General features: G+C 38.7%; 1 protein-coding gene across 1 annotated transcript in view; it reads right to left on the reverse strand.

The window, feature by feature from the left end:
• The window catches only part of LOC138083662 (leucine-rich repeat-containing protein 37A3-like), a 46,851-nt gene that overhangs the window by 16,774 nt on the left and 8,383 nt on the right, over positions 1 to 21,694 (reverse strand). Inside the window, exons 7-11 of the mRNA XM_068977488.1 lie at positions 15,476 to 15,547; positions 11,645 to 11,716; positions 10,667 to 10,747; positions 1,489 to 1,560; positions 879 to 953 (exon numbers count right to left, since the gene is read on the reverse strand). Coding sequence (XP_068833589.1) covers positions 879 to 953; positions 1,489 to 1,560; positions 10,667 to 10,747; positions 11,645 to 11,716; positions 15,476 to 15,547 — 372 coding nt within the window. The remainder of the gene's footprint in view (positions 1 to 878; positions 954 to 1,488; positions 1,561 to 10,666; positions 10,748 to 11,644; positions 11,717 to 15,475; positions 15,548 to 21,694) is intronic.

Raw genomic sequence — 21,694 nt, forward strand, 5'->3', positions numbered from 1 at the left:
TTTAAAAGATATCTGCACATGAATAGACACTCAACAGCATCAGCTATTAGAGAAATGCAAATTAAATGAGATTTAACCACACACCTACTAGGAAGGCTTAAGTTTTTTAAAACAAATATAAGGATCAGGTGAAGATGTGGAGCAATCCCAACTCTCAGACATTGCCAGTGGGAATGAAAAATGGAACAGCCACTTTAGAAAACAGTTCAGCAGTTTCTTAAAAAGTTAAATAATCACTTAACATATGATGAGCAATCCCACCCTTTGGTATTTTATCCCAAAGAAATGAAAATATACATTTGCACAAAACATATGCTCACACATGCATGTGAATGTTTTTAGGGGTTTTGTTCATAATAGCCAAAAAACAAAACAACTCAGCTGACGTTCATCCACTGATAAATGCATAAATAAACTATATACCCACACAACTAGAATACTACTCGGCACTATTGCTGAGGGATGAGCTGCCCACAGGTGCATCTGCATCAGCAAATCTCCAAGGAGCCTGGCTAAGTGAAAGGGTTAGTCAAAACCAGAAAGGCTGCATGCCACATGATTTCATGTATAAGATACCATGGAAAAGGCAAAATTATAAAGACAAAAATCAGATTGGTGGTTGCCAGAGGCTGGTAGTGGGAGGAGGAGACTGACTACCAAAGGGACACGAGAGGTCTTTTAGGGGGCTGGAGTTTTCTATATCTCAAATGTAATGGTGGCTACAGAACTATAAGGCTGTCAAAACACATCAAACTGTATATTTGTAAACAGTGAATTTTATTAAATGAAAATTATACATCAATATACTTTAAAAAATAATAAAATAAACCTAAAAATACACAATCGAGTGAAAATAAATATAACAAAAATCAACTTACAGTGTTTCCAATTCAAGGGTCATCATGAGAATGCTTTCAATTGTTGTGAGTGACACTTGTGTTGTTCCCATGTCTCTGAAGGAGAAGCCCAAACATGTAAGATATAAACATATAATATAAACACAAATTCTAAACTTAAAATTTTTAACATGTGACTACTTCAATTCTGAATTCTTACATGCCCTAGATAATTCCGGAGAACTCTTATTGGAGAAATTTAAATTTGCATCATCAAATTAATGACCCTGGTGCTGAATAGTAAAATCTTTATTACCCTGACTTCTTATTTTCAATTGCATCTACCTCTCTTGATAACTTTTTTAAAAAAAAATAATGTACCCCTTATTCCTTTTTGCTTTCTGGGATAAATAATATTCCTACATGCATCTCCATGTCCCATATCTGTGTGTGTTCTTCAACACTGCTCTCTTCCTCTGCTGGCTGTCTTACTCATATACCTTCTTTACCTTTTTTCTTTGCCAATAACTCTTGTATCAATAACCTAGTTAAAATTTAAATTATGGCTTTTTCGTCAAAATACTCAACCTGTAACAAAAGTAAGAAAGAGCAGAAATCATCTCAAGGGTCATGAAAATGCTGCAATACTCACAAATATTTTAATGCTGGCAATTTAAAAAGATACGAATCTTCCACTGCTGTCAAAGGATTACGATTGAGAATTCTGAAAAATGGAATGGAATCAAAATTGTCCACATTTTCAATGACATCCAAGAAAGTTTACATTCATTTTTGGGGCATATGGAACTTGGTAAAAAAAAAATAATCTTTTTCTGTCTTTACCTATAAATCACCCTTAGAATCCGTAAAGCACTATTCCTTCGGGAATTACCCAAGTCTCTAGATGATAAGAAGGAGAAGAGAAAAAGAGGGAAAAAATAGAAAAATAGTGGATAGTGAAGAAAAAATACGCCAAAGAACTTTTCAGGTCAAAAACCCTAGAAGTGACTATGCTGGTAGGAGGCCCTTGCTCCATAAGAAATACTATTTCTAGAGTCCTCCATAATTCAAGGTGTTTTTCATTTCTAGAAAATTCTTTTATATTTCATAGTTTAAACTACCCAATTAAAGACAAAAATAGGACAGTTCCTTGATTTTGGAGCCAAAGAAGAAGAGATAAATACAAGAGGAACTGGTGAAAGTCATATTCCCATCACGTGGTCCCATGTGTATCCTAGGATCAGAGCCTTTGCTACCGTGTATATAATCACCTGTTTGTCAGTCTCATAGGTTGTCAACAGTTTGAAAGCAGTGACCGCAGTATATTGTCATTGTTATCCCTGTGCCTGACAGAGCGCCTAATATTTACTAGGTATTTAATAAATGTTTGTTGAATAAATAAATAACATTTTATTTATATATCAAAAAAATGAAAAAATTAATTTTTTGGAACAAAGTTTTATTCCAAAATCCTAGAATAGATTTTATTCTTAGTTCTTTAAAACAAATAAGGAAAAGGAAAACCAAGAAGAAACAGGAAGAAAGGAAAGAAAATCTGTCTTTAGGGTAACTCCACCCAAGAATCACTAGCATATTTTTGCAGAATATTGTAAAGCCAATTATCACAACTAACATCTGTTGGGTTGCTAGGCATCTGTGACTGGCATTTAACATTTAATCCTCATAGTAATCTTACATGATCAACTTATTACCCCATTTTACAAATGAGGAAACTGAGGCACAGAGAAGTTATATAACTTGTTTTAAGTCATCAAACTAGTAAGCAGAACTGGAATTTGTACCCAGTTCTGACTCTAAAGCCTGTGTTTAACCTGTATGGGGAAAAAAATGAGGGATTAAAAATATCTGTTATGTTAACCTTAATTGTGAGAGCACTAAATATAGAAATACCTTTTCAAACTTCATCTATCCATCTGGAAAAGCCTCTATGGGAATTATACTTTCTCTTTTTCTTTTTTTTTCCCATGATCAAATATTTAATTAGCCTATGGTCACTGAGATTTTAAACAATGTTACAGGCAAATCAGTAAAACTGATGGAGTAAGGACATCTGAAAATTCGTCCCTCCATAAAAGTAACAACAACAAAACTGACCAAAAAATGGTCAGAATCAACTTTTCCTGAACTCTGAAAATTTAACCAACAGGCTTGCAGCAAAAAGGACATCTGAAAATTCGTCTCTCCATAAAAGTAACAACAACAAAACTGACCAAAAAATGGTCAGAATCAACTTTTCCTGAACTCTGGAAATTTAACCAACAGGCTTGCAGCAAACCAGGGAACCATTTATTCAAGGAAAATAAATTAATTTCTGTAAGAACAATGAGATCTGTGTTGCCCCATTTTACAAATGAGGTAACTGTTCACTTGTTCCAGACCTTTGCTCTCCATGCCTTGAAAAATAGCCCACATTTCTGGTACCAGAGGAAGCAGAATGGACTGGGAGGGCCTTGAAAGCCTCATTTCCAAAGCACTATCATTATTTTACACGTTTGGTGGTTCCCTAGAAGACCTTACTTGAAAGGTTTGCCTTTGACCTGACTGGAAGCTACCTAATGTAAAAGGCCTCTTCTCGGGTAGTATTTTTGGAAAATATTTTCAGGTAAATATTTTAACAAGACAGTTGTATGAGGCCGTGGATAACGGTTTGAGGCAAAAAAACAGCCTAACCAAAAAGCTTAAAAAGAAAAGCTGAGGGACTTCCCTGGTGGCTCATTGGTAAAGAATCCACCTACCAAAGCAGGAGACACGGGTTCGATCCCTGGTCCAGGAAGATCCCACATGCCATGTGGCAACTAAGCCCTGTGCCACAACTACTTAGCCTGTGCTCTAGAACCTGGGAGCTGCAACTCATGAGCCCATGCACCCTAGAGCCACCCTTGTGCTCTGCAACAAGAGAACCTACTGCAATGAGAAACCTGTGCACCACAACCAGAGAGTAGCTCCTTACTGCAACTAGGGAAAAGCCTTCACAGCAAAGAAGACCCACAGCCAAAAAGAAAGAAAGAAAGAAAAGCTGAGGAATGAGATGCCCATAGAGACTCTGTAATGTTCTAACACATTCCTGGGAAACTAGAAGACCACAGGACACATTCTTGGGAATCTAAAAATAACTATTAGCCTTAGTGAAAGAGTTCAGCAAAGTTACAGAATGTAAGATAAATATACACAAATTAGTTATATTTCTACACAACAGCAATGAATACTACAAACATGAAATTAAGAGAACAATTCCATAAATAACAGCATCGAAACAAATAAAATACTTGGGAAAAAATTTTAACCAAATAAGTGCAAGATTCACACTGCAAAGTATGAAACATTGTTGAAAGAAATTAAAGAAGGTCTAAATAAAATGGATAGGAAAGAAACCTTATTAAAATTTCACCACTTCCCAAATTGACCTAATGTTTCAGGGCAATGTCTGTCAAAATCCCAGTTGACTTCTTTCCAGAAACTGCCAACCTAATTCTAAAATTCACATGGCAATTCAAGGAAAAAGAAAAACCGAAACAATGTTGGTGGTATCAAAACCCAGCTTAAGGCTACTGCAATCACAGTGTGGGGCTGGCATAAGAATAGACACATTAAATCAATGGAACAGAATTGACAGTACAGAAATAAAGCCTTATATTTATGGTCTATTGATTTTCAACAAGGGTGCCAAAGCAACTCAATGTGGAAAGTGTAGTCTTTTCAAATAGTGCTGGGACAACTGTACATCCACACACGAAATAATGAAGCTGGACTCTTACACGTCACACCATATAAGAAAATTAACTCCAAATGGATCAAATATCCAAAAGTAAGAGCTAAAGCTAAAAAACTCTTGGAAGAGAACAAAGGAGTAAATTTTTATGACCTTGCATTGTGTATGTGCTGTGTTCAGTTACTCAGTCAGGTCTGATTCTTTTTTGACCCAATGGACTGTAGCCCACCAGGCTCCTCTGCCCATGGAATTTTCCAGGCAAGAATAATAGAGTGGGTTGCCACTTGCTACTCCAGGGGATCTTCCTGATTCAGGGATCAAACCCACATCTCTTGCATCTCCTGCATTGGTAGGCAGATTCTTTACCACTAAGCTACCTGATACCCAAAGCATAAACAATCAGAGGAAAAATAGATGAACTGGACTTTATAAAAATTAAAAATGTTTGTGCTTCAGAAGACACTATCAAGAAAGTGAAAAAAGATAGGACTTCCCTGGAGATTCACTGGTTAAGAGTCTACACTTCCAATGCAGGAGACACGGGTTCAATCCCTGGTCCAGGAAGATTCCACATGCCCCTGTGGGCAACTAAGCCCCCATGCCACAACTACTGAGCCCATGCTCTAGGGCCACAGCTACTGAAGGCTGCATGTTCTAGGGCCCTCAAGCCACAACTCATGAGGCCCTGGGCCACGCCTACTGAAACCTCCGCGCCCTGGAGCTTATGCTCCACGAGAGAAGCCTCTGCCATGAGAAGCGTGTGCACGGCAGCTAGAGAGCAGCCAGTCACTGCAACTAGAGACAGTCTGTGTGTAGCAACGAAGACCCAGCATAGCCAAAAATGAAGAAACAATAAATAAATAGAGCAGCGTGTACACGTCAGAAAAGGAAAAGTGTGAGTGTCACATGTTTGGTGAGGCACAGTTCCTCAAACTTTGAGGAGCTGAAAAACAAACTTTTGGCATTAAAACCTATCAGATCACTGCCGGGCTCCTGTGACAGTGAATTGCTTCACTTTTGCATCTTTTCCTGTCCACTTTCCCCTAGCCATCACGAGCGCCTATATATAAAAATAAAATGTCATAAAGCGATAGGTAGCCAAAACAGTTTGGCAAAGTTTGTTATCCTTCTCCAGAATTATCTCAATTCTCCAACCCTTCACTTTTTTTCTTAATAGCTTGCCCATGGGCTTGGTTCCATGAGCTCACTGTTTTTTCTTAACCAGGAAGCCCTTCTCTGAGATGAACATCCTTGTGTTCATCCCTAGTGAAATAAAAGCGTGCGGCCACTTTTTAAGTTACCGTTTCTTCCTCCTGCCTTTAATGCAGCCTTTTGTTCACTAAGCTTGTGTCTGGACAAAGGGGAGAATGAGTGCGAATGAGTCAACAACTCAATGTGGGGGCTCCTACAGCACCAACTTTCCCACAAACCAAAGGACAAATGGTTTTAGATTCACAGTGGACACTGTACTACAGATCATTTCCATTTTGGCTTGGTTCCCTCATTTTACACTAAAAGGTATGCCAACTTCTAGTCCATTACCTTTTTGATTCATGAGCTTATCTTTATGGAACAAAACATGGGAACAGTTTGGGGGTTTTTTTGGCAACTTTTTTTAAAGTTTCATTTGAATAATTTCAAACTTATAAAATGTTACAAAAACAAACAGATCAAGGAATATGTATATATTTTTACCCAGATTCCCCTAGGCAACAGTTTTTATTAGCCTCAAAGACCATCTCAGAGTCAAAGTTTAAGGAATGCTGTCCTAAATGGTTTTGAAAAATGTATCTTATTTGAAGAATAAAGTTCAAATGTTTTCGCATCAGCCTTCTGCTGTAGAACACAAAATAAGGGAACATTTCTTACCTGTTATTTTTTTCTCCAAATTCTTCTATACAGGTCCAGACAGATGGGCTACGTTTCCTTTCTATTAACTGAGGAGACAGAGAAGAATTGAGGACTGAAGCTTGTCATCACTGTCCTGAGTGTACTGAAATCCTAACAGCTTTAGCTGAAAAAATGTCCAAAGCAGGCAGTGAAAACAGATTTAAAATAGGACAAACTCCACAACTATCTATGCTAGAATCCCAAGGCAGGCAGGGCAAACTGGTTCCTTGGAGGAAGGCAGTCAAAGAAATGAGCAGAGTGACCTGGACCCTGTTCCAATATATTTGAAGTACTTGGGGATGGGCTGACCCCCTTTCCTTTATTCATCTACATAGGTCCATGAGCCATGAGAACATGACTCCCCACGTGAGGCTCCTCAATACAAGACCTCCAGCTGCACCACGTAAACCCTTTCTTGGGATGGGGTGGGGGCAGCCTAAAGAATTTGAAGTGGTGAATCTGTCTTTCCGTCCAAGTTCTGAGAATAGCCTTGAAGAAGAGTCCCTGGCAGGGAAGAATAGAGAAAGAAATAAGGGAATCAGGCAGACCTGAGTTTGAATTTTGATTGTCACTTTCTGGTACAGTGACTTGAATAATGAACATCTCTGTCTTACTTAGTACCATTTACCTTGTAAGGCAGCTTGAGGATTAAGTGAAAGAGCATAAGCAAAGCACCCAGCATAGACTGGGCACAGAGTAGGTGCTCAGAAGTGATGATGTCATATTTGCACTGGCCAGAAACCCTGGGGATGCCCAGAGGTGGCCTGGCTAAGAACTCCAGAAGTGTGGAATTATCACAGGGAAACCAGAGCTCTCTGCTCTAAAGGCGCTATTCAAGTTAGAAGCCAACTTCAAGATGCAAGGTACAAAGAGCCAAGTTGTCATCAGTTAGTTCTTACTGCAAGGAAATGAAGAGCTGCGTAGAAAATTACTTGCAAAGCTCATAAGCGGTTTTGCCTCTTATTAACAGTGTGAATCTAGGCAAGTTATCCAATGTCTCTGAGTTTCAATTTCCTCATCCCCAAAATGGGGATAATAAGAGTCGTTGGGAGAATAAAAGTGTGAAGTAATATGTATTTCGTATTTACCATGTATCAAGCACTGTGGTAAAAGCTTTAGGTGCACTATCTTACTTGTATAGTAAGTATAGTGCCTGGAACATAATATGTATCTAAGAGATATAGGTATTAAAGAAATGTTATAGGGCAGAGGAAGAATTACTATGCTTTTGACAGAGAGAAGAAACGTAATATAGGTGGTAAGAATAAGATGCAGTTGGGAGAAGAAAAATAGAGTAGTTGCTAGGTGCGACAATCTCAAATTTTTGAACTATTACAAAAAAAAAAACAAAAAAAACCCCACAACCAGCAACCCTAAATCATCCCAGAGGACAGACCCAAGTGAGTTCTTTTTCATTTTTAATGTCGATGCCATTCTGAATCTGAGAAGCTGCCAGGATTCCAGTACATACCAAAAAGTGATGACAACACCCTCCAGTGTGCTAACTTTTGTGTGTACACAGCTATCTAAAGGAAACCAAGGCCAGCCAACTGGGAGGCTTGGTGACCACAGCTCAATTTGCCTTCATGGTATGACCGCATCCCTCTCATCAATATTCTCAACAGTGGGGTAAATAATTCAATAGGGATAAGGCTTTGGTTTTCCTCTAATTCTCTCATAATGCGTATGTTCTTGGTGCAATATTGACGTACCACAGACAAGCCAGCATGTGAACATGCTCTGTCTGGATAATTAGATAGCCTTTCTACACTGTACAGTCCTTCAGTTTCTAAAATCATGGAGCTTGTATTGTTAAAAACAATGAAGTGACTAAAAGAATTAAAAAAAAATAAGCCATCAGTCTGGACCTGTGTAGGTGAATGAAGGAGAAGCACTTTAAAGTCAGAAAAAAAGTATACTCAGCATTTAGGGTTATCAACCACTGCTGGTGAAAACATTTCATTTCATTCCTGATTTCATCTGAAAGAAATATGATTATTACTGCCATTCACAAAGTTGTACTTAATTAAAAAGCCCTTGGTTCAACTTTGAGGTGAACTTCAGATTCGGAATAGACACTGCTAACCTGGTTATCTGGTGTTTGTCAATAACATACAGGCTTCATTTAAGAAATCTACTGTTGTAATTACCTGAAAGCCAGTGAAGAATCAAGTTTTTGTAGGGCCTGAACCTTATCTACTTTGGGAAATTCTAATAAAAGCACACAAAGATAAGAATACAAAAATTGCTAGGACCACTCCCAAGACTTTGGAAGGGACTTATGCAAGTAAGGAGCCCTGAAGCCTAAACTTCATTTAATTCATGATAAATCCACCTTAACTGGGGCCCTTTACCAAACTTACTTAATGCAAGGGAAAATATCTTTTCAACTTATAAACACCCTAGTCATTATAGGTAATAAAATGACTTAACTCGAGGGGTAGCATCTTCTCCTGGCATCTTGCCTTTGGAAAGAGATGCAGTAAAGTTTATATCTCACCATGGCAAATGTTGCCTCAAGCAAATTAGCTTTGTCTAGTAGAAAGAGCCCTACCCCCAAACAAAGAGCCCTACCCCCCAGCACACACTTACTATATGGTGACAATCTTTTGATGGTAAAACTTTGAATGAGTTTTAGGAGTACAGTATTAATTTATTTCCAACACCAGATAGCTCAGATTCTTTCATTACCTTTTCCTGTCATTCATGATAAACACAAAAATCCAAAAGGAACGAGTTGGTGTCTCTTCCCTTACGAATCTTTTTGGACCCACCCCCCATTTTCTACGTTGTTGCACCTGCCCACCTTGTTACCCTGCTGCATAGATGCTAGCATGGCTCTCATATATTTTCCCATCAACATCCATCTTCCTCTTTCCAGTGTGAGAGCTTCTTGGGGACACAGTCCTTGTCCTATTCTTCTTAGTGTCCCCAGCACAGCACTTAGAACAGTGCTGACACACAGTGGGCATGGCACTCTGTGAATGTTTTTGAATGAATTCATTAATTTTTGTCAACTGTGATTCCACAAGTTATTTTCCTGTTGCCTGCATAACCACAGTGAAACTCTGATTCTTATCAGGGACTCTTAGCACTATAAAATGTTTAGAAAAGGTGGTGAGTTTAAGACAGTGTATTGACGCCACTGAAGCCTCCTGGTGGAGGGACCATAGGGCCTGCTCTCTGGCTCTCTGGCCAAAGGAAAACTGACCCTGGGTGCTCTTTGCCCAAAGTAGGAAACTCATGAGGGGTGGGGACGGGGGAGGCCACCCAAGGCAGGGATCTGTAGCTCTGGACACACCCTCAACACCTTCATTAACTGGAAAGGAACTGTGTGAAACTGGATTTCTGAGCCACACGACAGTAAGAGAGTCTTCACCAAAGCCAGGCGTAGACAAGGCTCTTTACCTTGACTCGAAAACCCCCTTCCGACCATGGATGTACTATGATTTGCTTGTATCACAGAGAAACCACAGAATTTTTGAGCAGAAGGGGTGTAAAACCCACACTTGTTATTGACAAGTAGTCAGGAAAGGCTATAGCATTAGGCTACAGCAATGTATTTTCTTTATAGTTTTCACACTACAGCTGAACAAAAACATCAACTTTTCCCATAACTGAAAGGTTCCTACTGGCTACAGATCATTCACTTCAGAGGCATACTCTTTGGAAAACAAGGATCTGGGTGATGGCGGAGAGCCCTGTGGTGGATGTTCAGGAATTCCTTTTCCTTTACCGTTTAAAAGAAGGTAATGGTTGAGGAAGCATCCACACCTTTTGTTCCATGAAGAAATGTGTGCTAAACTTAGATCTTTGCAGTTTCGCCTTGCATAGATTTTAAGCAGTTAGGAACTTTGAGCATGAGCAGGAATCAAAGTTAAATTCAAAAATGGAACTCCATGGACCCTTCCCATATTGGAGCAGGATCAGTGGGATTCCATGACAGTGCTAATTTGAATGTTTTTGCTTGGTGCCTTTTATTGCCTGTGCCAAAGATCAGTACTATGGAAACCAAACTGTTTCATACTTAGGAGTTAGACAAGTCTCTTGACCTGTTTGTACCTTAGTTTCCTCATTTGAGAAAAAAAAAAAAAGGGATCTCAGGACATACTTTTCAAGATTCATACTAGGCTTACACCCAGGTAACCAATAACTGTATGATGTTTTTACACATAGTTTTATACATGTATTCATCTTCTATTTCACTTACAACTTGTGTAAAAACTGCATTCCATGCCAGGCCTGAAATGTTCCAAAGCTCAGTTCTGTGAGTAAATTGCAACCAAGATTTCTACAAAAAAAGACACAAGCAAAAGAAGAAGAAAATATATATATTCTTTCAAAACACTTATTCTTTGGCAGTAAATCTAATTTATATCTGATGAAAATAACACCAGTACTCCCTCCATACAGTAAAGAAATGTCAATGTGGAAGATAATATGATTTACACTTTAATGATTATATATGTGGTGCATTTAGCAAATGCTCAATAAATGCTTATGTTGAGTGATCTTTATTTCTCTAGAAAAGCAGCACTAGTGACATTTGAGACTGGATAATTCTATCTTGTCCTGGGGCTCTCCTGCACACTGTTGAATGTTTAGCTGCATCTCTGGCCTCTGTCCACTAGATGTCAGTAGCACATACAGTTCTAACAACCAAAAATGTCTCCTGCTGCTGCTACTGCTAAGTCGCTTCAGTCGTGTCCGACTCTGTGCGACCCCATAGACGGCAGCCCACCAGGCTCGCCCGTCCCTGGGATTCTCCAGGCAAGAACACTGAAATGGGTTGCCATTGCCTTCTCCAATGCATGAAAGTGGAAAGTGAAAGTGAAGTCGCTCAGTCGTGTCTGACTCTTAGCGACCCCATGGACTGCAGCCAACCAGGCTCCTCCTTCCGTGGGATTTTCCAGGCAAGAGTATTGGAGTGGGGTGCCATTGCTTTCTCCGAAAAATGTCTCCAGACATTGCCAAATGTCACTTCATGCAAAATCACCCTGGTTGGAAACCACTGTTCTATAACGATTCACTCTGATCTGTGTAATAATTCTCACACTCATATTTGCCAGAGACAAAAAAGACTTGTTATATAATTTTAATGATATTTTTAAATGAGTAACAAATTAATTTGATAAAAATTAAGTTTTCTAAAAATTCAAAATATAATGAAGTTATATTTGTAACTTACATAAACTGCAAAAAAGGAAGTGGTTCAAAGGAACGTCTTTCAATAGACTGTATTTTATTGCAGGATAAATCTCTAGGAAAAGTAAAAGGAAAATATTGCCTCAATTAGCTATTAGATATCTATTTAATAGGAATAACTAGTAGAGGTTAGAATGATAATAATAAATACATAGCTTTGGTCTAAACTCCAAACCTTAGGAATTGTTATTTGAACCTTCCAGAGTCCCTAACCCTGCCTTCACCTCTCTCAAGAAATCTCTATAAATAAAATATATAACTATAGAACTTTTTTTAAGTTTATATCATAACCACCTGGAAGGCAGCTATCACTATGGACTGTTAGTCACTCAGTCATGTCCAACTCTTTGCGATCCCATGGACTGTAGCCTGCCAGGCTTCTCTGTCCATGGAATTCTCCAGGCAAGAATACTGGAGTGGATTGCCATTCCCTTCTCCAGAGGAACTTCTCAACCCTTGGTCTCCTGCCTCGCAGGCAGATTCTCTACCCTTTGAGCTACAACTATAGATCTTGATAGATTTTGGAGGTAATCTTTCCTGACAGCAGAATTGATTAGATTCCCACCTTTTGTAGTCTCTTCAAATTCTAGATTACGAGCTCAAAGTTTTTATTCTCCAATTACAACTTCTAACATTAAAAGGAATTTTCTTGTATTTACACACCTCCCAATTTAGTTCTGTTTTTCTAGGCTAATTCAGTACTAGCAGAAATAAAAGATATATTTTCATACAACCTGAAAGGAAGTTACTCCCCTCATTGATATGTAACTACCTAATTCAGGATTACACTTTCTATCATATTGATTTTTATTTGAAAATACCCACTCTTGACTATAGCTGACTATCCTGTTTCCATTGATATCAGCTTGTGTCTCATTTCACCTGGATGGGTATAACTGTCTTCTGACTGGTGTTTCTATCTCTGCTCTCTCCATTCCTAAGCCAGCCTCTACACGATCATTAGTTTAACTCTTCAGAAAGTGAAAGTTGCTCAGTCGTGTCCGACTCCTTGCGAACCCATGGGCTGTAGCCTGTCAGGCTCCTCGGACCACGGCATTCTCTAGGCCAGAATACTGGAGCGGGGAGCCGTTCCCTTCTCCAGGGGCTCTTCCCAACCCAGGGATCGAACCAAGGTCTCCCTCATTGCAGGCAGATTCTTTACCATCTGAGCCAATTTCCAGAAGTAGTCCTTAAATACCAGCACCATTTGTGAACTTACTGAAGATACAAATACTCAGCCCTACTCTGGACGGATTGAATCATTAACTACAGAGGTGGAGCTTGTGTTTCAACAAGACCTCCAGGTGACTGATTCTGCTGCAGGCTCTCTGTCCTAGAGCACTGCTGTGGTAACACAGTCGCTTGGCATGATATTATGGGCTTGGTCCCCAATGTCCTTGATAATCTGGCTCTCATCTCCTACTCTCCCCACTGGAACTTTATGGGTAATCAAAGTGTTTTTCCTGTGTTTTGTCTTTCTCCCAATTTTCTTTTGCGAGCTTATTCTTCCCAAGATGCCTATCTGATGATACCAATGGCCCTTCAAGGTTCCGTTTGAACGGCATTGCTTTAGCAACATCTTCCCTGATCTAGTTAGAAGTCTTTCTGCCCTCTTCTATGCTCCAACACCAACTTACAGCTCTCATTACCCTTATTCATTTCCTTTTTTAAAAAAAGAAAGCTATTTTTGCATCCCATTTTCTCTCAGCGTAAAACTCCTTGAATGTATGGGTTAGATCCTGTTTATGCACATGGTCTATCATGCTTGCAGCCAACACATGGACATAAAGCAAACTCAAATATTTATAAAATCAACAAGTAGGGAGTGAATAAGAAGAAAATGACTGTTTTAAAAGAAATGTAGCTTTATTCCTGCGTGGCTCCCTCTTCTGTGCCTCTACAGCACTTTGTCGTTATGGTTTGAGTTTCTATGTTTATTTTCTCTGTGAGATCATGAATTGCTAGGAGGAATCCTAGCTTAACCACCTTTGTGTTTCCGACACTAGGCTAAGTTCTTAGCATATTCCTTTTTAGCTTTTTTATTGACTGGCACTTTTAAAAAAGAATGAGCATATGGGTGCTAACATGAAATAATCAGCTTATAAAGTATTTCATAGAAGTAATGAAGGGCCACAATAAACTGCGGAAAAATCTGAAAGAGATGGGCACACCAGACCACCTGACCTGCCTCTTGAGAAACCTGCATGCAGGTCAGGAAGCAACAGTTAGAACTGGACATGGAACAACAGACTGGTTCCAAATAGGAAAAGGAGTACATCAAGGCTGTATATTGTCACTCTGCTTATTTAACTTATACGCAGAGTACATCATGAGGAACGCTGGGCTGGAAGAAGCACAAGCTGGAATCCAGATTTCCAGGGGAAATATCAATAACCTCAGATATGCAGATGACATCACCCTTATGGCAGAAAGTGAAGAGGAACTAAAGAGCCTCTTGATGAAAGTGAAAGAGGAGAGTGAAAAAGTTGGCTTAAAGCTCAACATTCAGAAAACGAAGATCATGGCATCTGGTCCCATCACTTCTTGGGAAATAGATGGGGAAACAGTGGAAACAGTGTCAGACTTTATTTTTGGGGGCTCCAAAATCACTGCAGATGGTGATTGCAGCCATGAAATTAAAAGACGCTTACTCCTTGGAAGGAAAGTTATGACCAACCTAGATAGCATATTCAAGAGCAGAGAGATTACTTTGCTGACTAAGGTCCATCTAGTCAAGGCTATGGTTTTTCCTATGGTCATGTGTCGATGTGAGAGTTGGACTGTGGTGAAAGCTGAGTGCCAAAGAATTGATGCTTTTGAACTGTGGTGTTGGAGAAGACTCTTGAGAGTCCCTTGGACTTCAAGGAGATCCAACCAGTCCATTCTAAAGGAGATCAGTCCTGCGTGTTCTTTGGAAGGAATGATGCTAAAGCTGAAACTCCAGTACTTTGGCCACCTCATATGAAGAGTTGACTCATTGGAAAAGACTCTGATGCTGGGAGGGATTGGGGGCAGGAAGAAAAGGGGATGACAGAGGATGAGATGGCTGGATGGCATCACTGACTCGATGGACGTGAGTTTGAGTGAACTCCGGGAGTTGGTGATGGACAGGGAGGCCTGGCGTGCTGCGATTCATGGGGTCGCAGAGTCGGACATGACTGAGCGACTAAACTGAACTGCTCCAGTTTTAGCTTAGATTAAATTATCAAAATCATGAGTTAATGGCATTCACACTAATGCAAGTGCTCCGTATTTTCTTTCCTGAGGGTGACAATTTGAAGTTAACTTTCATTCCTCTCATTTTAGTAAAACAAGTTTTTCAAACCTTTTCCAAAAAGCCCAGGGAGTAAATATCTTAGGTTTTGCAGGCCACACAGCCTCTGTCACATATATTTCTTTCCTTCTCTCTCTTTTTTTTTTTTCATTTACAACCCTTTAAAAATGATTTTTAACTTACAGGCTGCATAAAAATGGACCATGGTTCAGATTTGAGTCATGAACAAAATATAAGCAGATAGTATGTGAACATTTATATATAATGTTATAGACGTGGGAGTCTATAATTGCTCAGATCCCATTACCACTTTTCCTCTACAACTAAAGGGTTTTTTCCTATCTATATCTTGCCTAAATAATTAAATTAAAAAATGATTAGGAGGTATTTAATGGTAGAGATGGGCTTGGGCCTTACACAGACTTACAAAATTGTAGAATAGTATGGGTGGAAGAAATTGAAGAGATTATCTAATTTGAACCCTGTAGTTATTTTATAGAGAAGATCTCATCAATAAATATGATTCACTAATTAACTTACAAATATTGGAGGGATAGCAAGCCTTCAAATGAGTCCTTGTGTAATTCAGTCAAAGAATTTTCACTGAGAATTCTGAAAAATGAAAAGGTTATTTCTCAATCAAAATGCAAAATAACTATAACCATTTACTACATAGTACTCCTGTAAGTGGAGGAAGTTAAGTAATGGTGCCATCTAAACACCCTAATTTTTATTTAATTTAGGGGTGGCAATTTCTGCTCTGTTTTCATTTAAACCTTTCTCTTCACATCCTTTGCTGTGTCCATCTCTCTCCATCTCACACACACACACACACACACACACACACACACACACACTCTCTCTCTCTCTCTCCATCCACTCTTCCCACCAAATCATACAGATCATTTAGTTAATGCCTACTCTCTAGATCACAGGATTTCTCTTAGAATTCAACTCTGGGCAGCACCAACATTGCAGAGGTGTCCTTCCCTCTTCTCTTTTCCCAAACCTTATTGGGAAGTTCCACACAGAACTGTATCAGGGCTGCAAATGAAGTCATTTGATTTTTTTCCTCTAGTAAAACTTTTTTGAAAATTATTTGCATATTTAAAAAATATGCATAAAATACATACAATTGTTCAGTTTAATAATTATGAAACAGATCCCTGTGTGATACCGCTCATGTCAGGAAAGAATCCTGTCAAATCTGAGGAGTCCCTGGGCAGACCTTTCCAATCACAGCTCTCTCTCTGACTTTAGCACAGAAGAAAGATATCAGATTGTCTATAAAGATATCAGAGGTCAGTTTCTCTTGCCTGCAAGAATCCCCTTCCTTGCAATATTAACAGTGGTACATCCTTCAGGAGTCTTGGGGATCTGAACACATGCTATGTTGCCTTGTGAATATTTTCACTGAGTGCTGCATTTAAAACATTGTTTTTCACTCACAGTTTATCTTGGTCACATATTTATATTAATTCCACCTCATAGCTTGATTCCATCTCATAAATTAATTCTTTACTCATAGCTTATGAGAATTAAGGTATTACTACCTGGAAACTCTGCAACTCAGTTATAAGATGCTTCATATTATATAGAATACAGGCATATACATTTTTAAAGGATCACTAAAACAAAAACACAGAAGACTTTATTCCCACGGAATTCTCACAAAGAACTCTCGGAGTCCTGAAAATGCTTCAAAGATCCTGACCTCAATTTGAAATTCACCATTTTAGAAAGAACAGCAGTGATGGACAGGTGAAGGAGGAATGGTCAACAGCCGGTGCTGACTGACTCCTCACCTCGGTTAAGTAGTGGTTTCACAGTTCCATGGAAATGATTCAAAAAGAAAAAACAAATGGGTATGTCCAACGACGTTTATAGTAACCCTTTCCATAACTTTGAAAGTTGGAAAGAACTCTACCTCCCCAAGTCACATAACAAAACCAAGTACACCATAGGAGATATACAAAAGTCGTAGGAAATAATGATATATGAAAAAGGTCAAGACAGAAGCGACTCCACAGACTGTAGGCCACCAGATTCCTCTATCCATGGGATTTCCCAGGCAAGAATACTGAGTGACTTGTCATTTCCTCCTCCAGGGGGTCTTCCCAATCTAGGGATCGAACCTGCAGCTCTTATGTCTCCTGCATTGGTAGGCAGGTTCTTTACTACTAGCTCCACCTGGGAAGCTAAAATCAATATGCCCAACGACGTTTACAGTAACCTTTTTCATAACTTCGGAAAGTTGGAAAGAACTCTACCTCCCCGCATCATGTAAAAAAAACTGTGCATACCATAGGTGATTTACAAAAGTCACAGGAAATAATGATATATGAAAAAGGCTGAGACAGAAGTGAAACTCGTATGTACTAGTTGTTAAGTCTGAACACTGACAAGGACTCAATCAGGACAGTGAAGAGATGGGGCTGATCATCAACTCTTCACTGCACTGTCTTCTTTGATTGGCTGATGCCCATATCAGACTAGCTGGAGTTTGAATATTGTGGGAGGACAGAGAGTAACTAAGAATATGTATTTTAAATGAATGGGGTTTCTTTTTGTGGACTTGTTTGGATGACAGGATATTAAAATTTTTAAAAATAACAGTAATAAATTCAACCTAGAAGTAAAGTGTAGACTGAGAATGGCAGTCACCAAAAAGTACCCCCCAAAAGAGCTTCAAATAAGCAACTAACTGAAATAAAGTCTACTGATCTGTAGAACTCCAAATATTCATTCTGACTGAGGCAAGATATCTAAAACTATAGGGAATCAAGAGTTAAAGCCAGATCGAAAACTTTCTCACACCATGAAAATATTAAAACCAGGCATGAAGTAACGTTTAAGAAACATCCATGTTTTACTTCTGACCAGGGTTCTTATCTAAGGCAATCTTCTAAGTTTCACATTCATTCTTGATTCTATATTTATAGACAATTATCCTTCTTTCCATTCTGCAACTTCTAGAAAACTGAGAGGGCTCAGTGTTTCTTTGACTCAACTATACTATACATATAGTTGAGTGGCAGGCCAAATAGCAGGCCATTCTAGATTTACTCGACTTTGTCTGCTTTCTTTCTCTCCAAAGTATTCATCAATACTTAAAATTATATCTATTTATCTATTATACTTACTTACTTATTTTTATATATTTGTAACCCCCCTAAGAACTGGAATACTTGGTCTTTTTTGTTTTGAGGCCTGTCTTCCAGCATGTAAAACAGTTCCTGGCACATAGGAGACACTCAAAAAAATATTTATTGAATGAATTCAAAAAGTGACGGGTTATCAACTATCTGATACTTTTATTTAAAACAAATCATCCATTTACCATCATTCATGAGGATAAGTACAGGGAAAGAAATATCTTCTCCCCTACATTTGTGACTAAATCTTTTGAGATAAGAATCCGTTGAGAATTTCATTAAAAAAAAATGTCCTTTTCCCTAGAAAACTGCACTGTCTGGAACACATGTAAAAGTATACGTGCAATTTTCCGTTTCTGGACCATCCTTTTAGGGCAGAGGTCTATGAACAGAGTAGACTGAATTCAGAGGGCTAAACTTGGATGGGAAACAAAATTACATCTCAATTTTCACAATCTCTCAGTAAAATCAGCATTTCCTTCCATTATGAATATAGGCAACAAATCACAGTAGATCAGCAGTAGTTAGCTTGGTCCCCAATAGAAATCACAGATCATTTCATATCACACGTACATTGCAGATATCTCAAAATATCATTTATTCACATCACTACCCTGAGGTATAACATTTATTGACCTACCACTATCTTGTTATTTAGTGTGCTAAGAGAAGCATGTTTATTACTATATCACTGATTTTTAAACTATTCTGAAAACTAGTCAGTGTTTCAATATAGTCGGTTTCCTTTGTTTTTCTATCTATTTTGACGTATTATACACTTAAAAACATTACCCCAAGAATATAAGCTTCTGTAGATTATACGCCAAAGAGACATACATGGGGGATCAGGAGGGAGATTAAAAAATTCTGCCCTGGGGAACCACTGATACCAAGTTAGGAACCTCTGCTTATAAGGTATAAACCTCAAGCTGGCTGAGAAATCTTCAAATCTTACCAGATTCATGTTATACTGTATCACTTTCCAAACACGGGCTTTTTAACAGTTAACTTTTTAATTCAAATTTATTTTCCACAAAATATGTAGTATATATTCACATGGCTCAAAATCCCAAAGATATATAGTACACAATCCAAACTTTTTCTCTTACCTCTGTCCCTTAGTCTACCATTGCCCTCTACTCCTCAGAGGAAACGAATGTTAATCTATTTCTTGTGCCACATGACTTTCATTCTTCTTACAAGTTTGGGAAATAAAATCTCCAAGTTAAATACTATCATGGGAAATATAAACTACACTTTGTAGTTACGAAATCTGTAAATTTTAAAAAATTGCCTGGTTCTAGCATTTTTTCCTTACCAATAAGATAGTCAAACTAAGGTAACATGTCTCTGAGGGTGGTCATAATCCCTATTTTCAGATTGACTGTTATGTCTTTTATTATTAATTCAGAATTCATTTATGACTGGTTTATTCAAGTTGAATGAATGATATAACCACAAACAGTCATGAAAAATGCTAGTTAATTACTTTGAATGTTTTTTTTTTCCAAAATCACTTATGTATCTAAGCAGACTTTTTCTACAAATCAATAAAAAAAAAAAAAACAGTAACAGAAAAATGGACTAAGGACAATTTAGAAAGACAAATGTTCAGTAAACATATACAGACATTTAAATTCATAAGTGATCAGAAAAATTCAAATTCAGATCAGACCTCTTTGATTTACCCATCAGATCAGCCAAAAAATGAGCAGGGGGGCGGGGCAGAGAATATCCAATGGTAGAAGGAATGTGGGAGAAATGAATGTCATCATGGCATGTTGATTGGAGTAGAACATGGTCAACACCGAAATCAGATTGATTATTTTCTTTGCAGCCAAAGATGGAGAAGCTCTATACAGTCAGCAAAACCAAAACAGGGAGCTGACTGTGGCTCGGATCATGAATTCCTTGTTGTCAAATTCAGACTGAAATTGAAGAAAGTGGGGAAAACCACTAGACCATTCAGGTATGACCTAAATCAAATCCCTTATGATAATACAGTGGAAGTGAGAAATAGATTTAAGGGACTAGATCTGATAGTGCCTGATGAACTATGGACGGAGGTTCGTGACATTGTACAGGAGACAGGGATCAAGACCATCCCCATGGAAAAGAAATGCAAAAAAGCAAAATGGCTGTCTGGGGAGGCCTTACAAATAGCTGTGAAAAGAAGAGAAGTGAAAAGCAAAGGAGAAAAGGAAAGATATACCCATTTGAATGCAGAGTTCCAAAAAATAGCAAGAAGAGATAAGAAAGCCTTCCTCAGTGATCAACGCAAAGAAATAGAGGAAAACAACAGAATGGGAAAGACTAGTGATCTCTTCAAGAAAATTAGAGATACCAAGGGAACATTTCATGCAAAGATGGGCTCGATAAAGGACAGAAATGGTATGGACCAAACAGAAGCAGAAGATATTAAGAAGAGGTGGCAAGAATACACAGAAGAACTATACAGAAAAGATCTTCACGACCCAGATAATCACTATGGTGTGATCACTCACACTCATCTAGAGCCAGACATTCTGGAAAGTGAATTCAAGGGGGCCTTAGGAAACATCACTTCAAACAAAGCTAGTGGAGGTGATGGAATTCCAGGTAAGCTATTTCAAATCCTAAAAGATGATGCTGTGAAAGTGCTGCACTTAATATGCCAACAAATTTGGAAAACTCAGCAGTGGCCACAGGACTGGAAAAGGTCAGTTTTCATTCCAATTCCTAGGAAAGGCAATGCCAAAGAATGCTCAAACTACCACACAATTGCACTCATCTTACACACTAGTGAAGTAATGCTTAAAATTCTCCAAGCCAGGCTTCAACAGTACGTGAACCATGGACTTCCAGATGTTCAAGCTGGATTTAGACAAGCCAGAGGAACCAGAGATCAAACTGCCAACATCCTCTGGATCATCGAAAAAGCAAGAGAGTTTCCGAAAAACATCTACTTCTGCTTTATTGACTATGCCAAAGCCTTTGACTGTGTGGATCACAATAAACTGTAGAAAATTCTGAAAGAGATGGGCATACCAGACCACCTGACCTGCCTCTTGAGAAACCTGTATGCAGGTCAGGAAGCAATGGTTAGAACTGGACATGGAACAACAGACTGGTTCCAAATAGAAAAAGGAGTACGTCAAGGCTGTATATTGTCACGCTGCTTATTTAACTTCTATGCAGAGTACATCATGAGAAATGCTGGGCTGGATGAAGCACAAGCTGGAATCAAGATTGCCAGGAGAAAAAAAAAAGGTTGCCAGGAGAAATATCAATAACCTCAGATATGCAGATGACATCACCCTTATGGCAGAAAGTGAAGAGGAGCTAAAGAGAGTGATGAAAGTGAAAGAGGAGAGTGAAAAAGTTGGCTTAAAACTCAACATTCAGAAAACGAAGATCATGGCATCCAGTCCCATCATTTCATGGGAAATAGATGGGGAAACAGTGGAAACAGTGGCTGACTTTGTTTTTTTGGGCTCCAAAAACACTGCAGATGGTGATTGCAGCCATGAAATTAAAAGATGCTTACTCCTTGGAAGGAAAGTTATGACCAACCTAGATAGCATATTAGAAAGCGGAGGCATTACTTTGCCAACAAAGGTCTGTC

This window comes from Capricornis sumatraensis, chromosome 8 (assembly GCF_032405125.1).
Source record: "Capricornis sumatraensis isolate serow.1 chromosome 8, serow.2, whole genome shotgun sequence".
Taxonomy (NCBI): domain Eukaryota; kingdom Metazoa; phylum Chordata; class Mammalia; order Artiodactyla; family Bovidae; genus Capricornis; species Capricornis sumatraensis.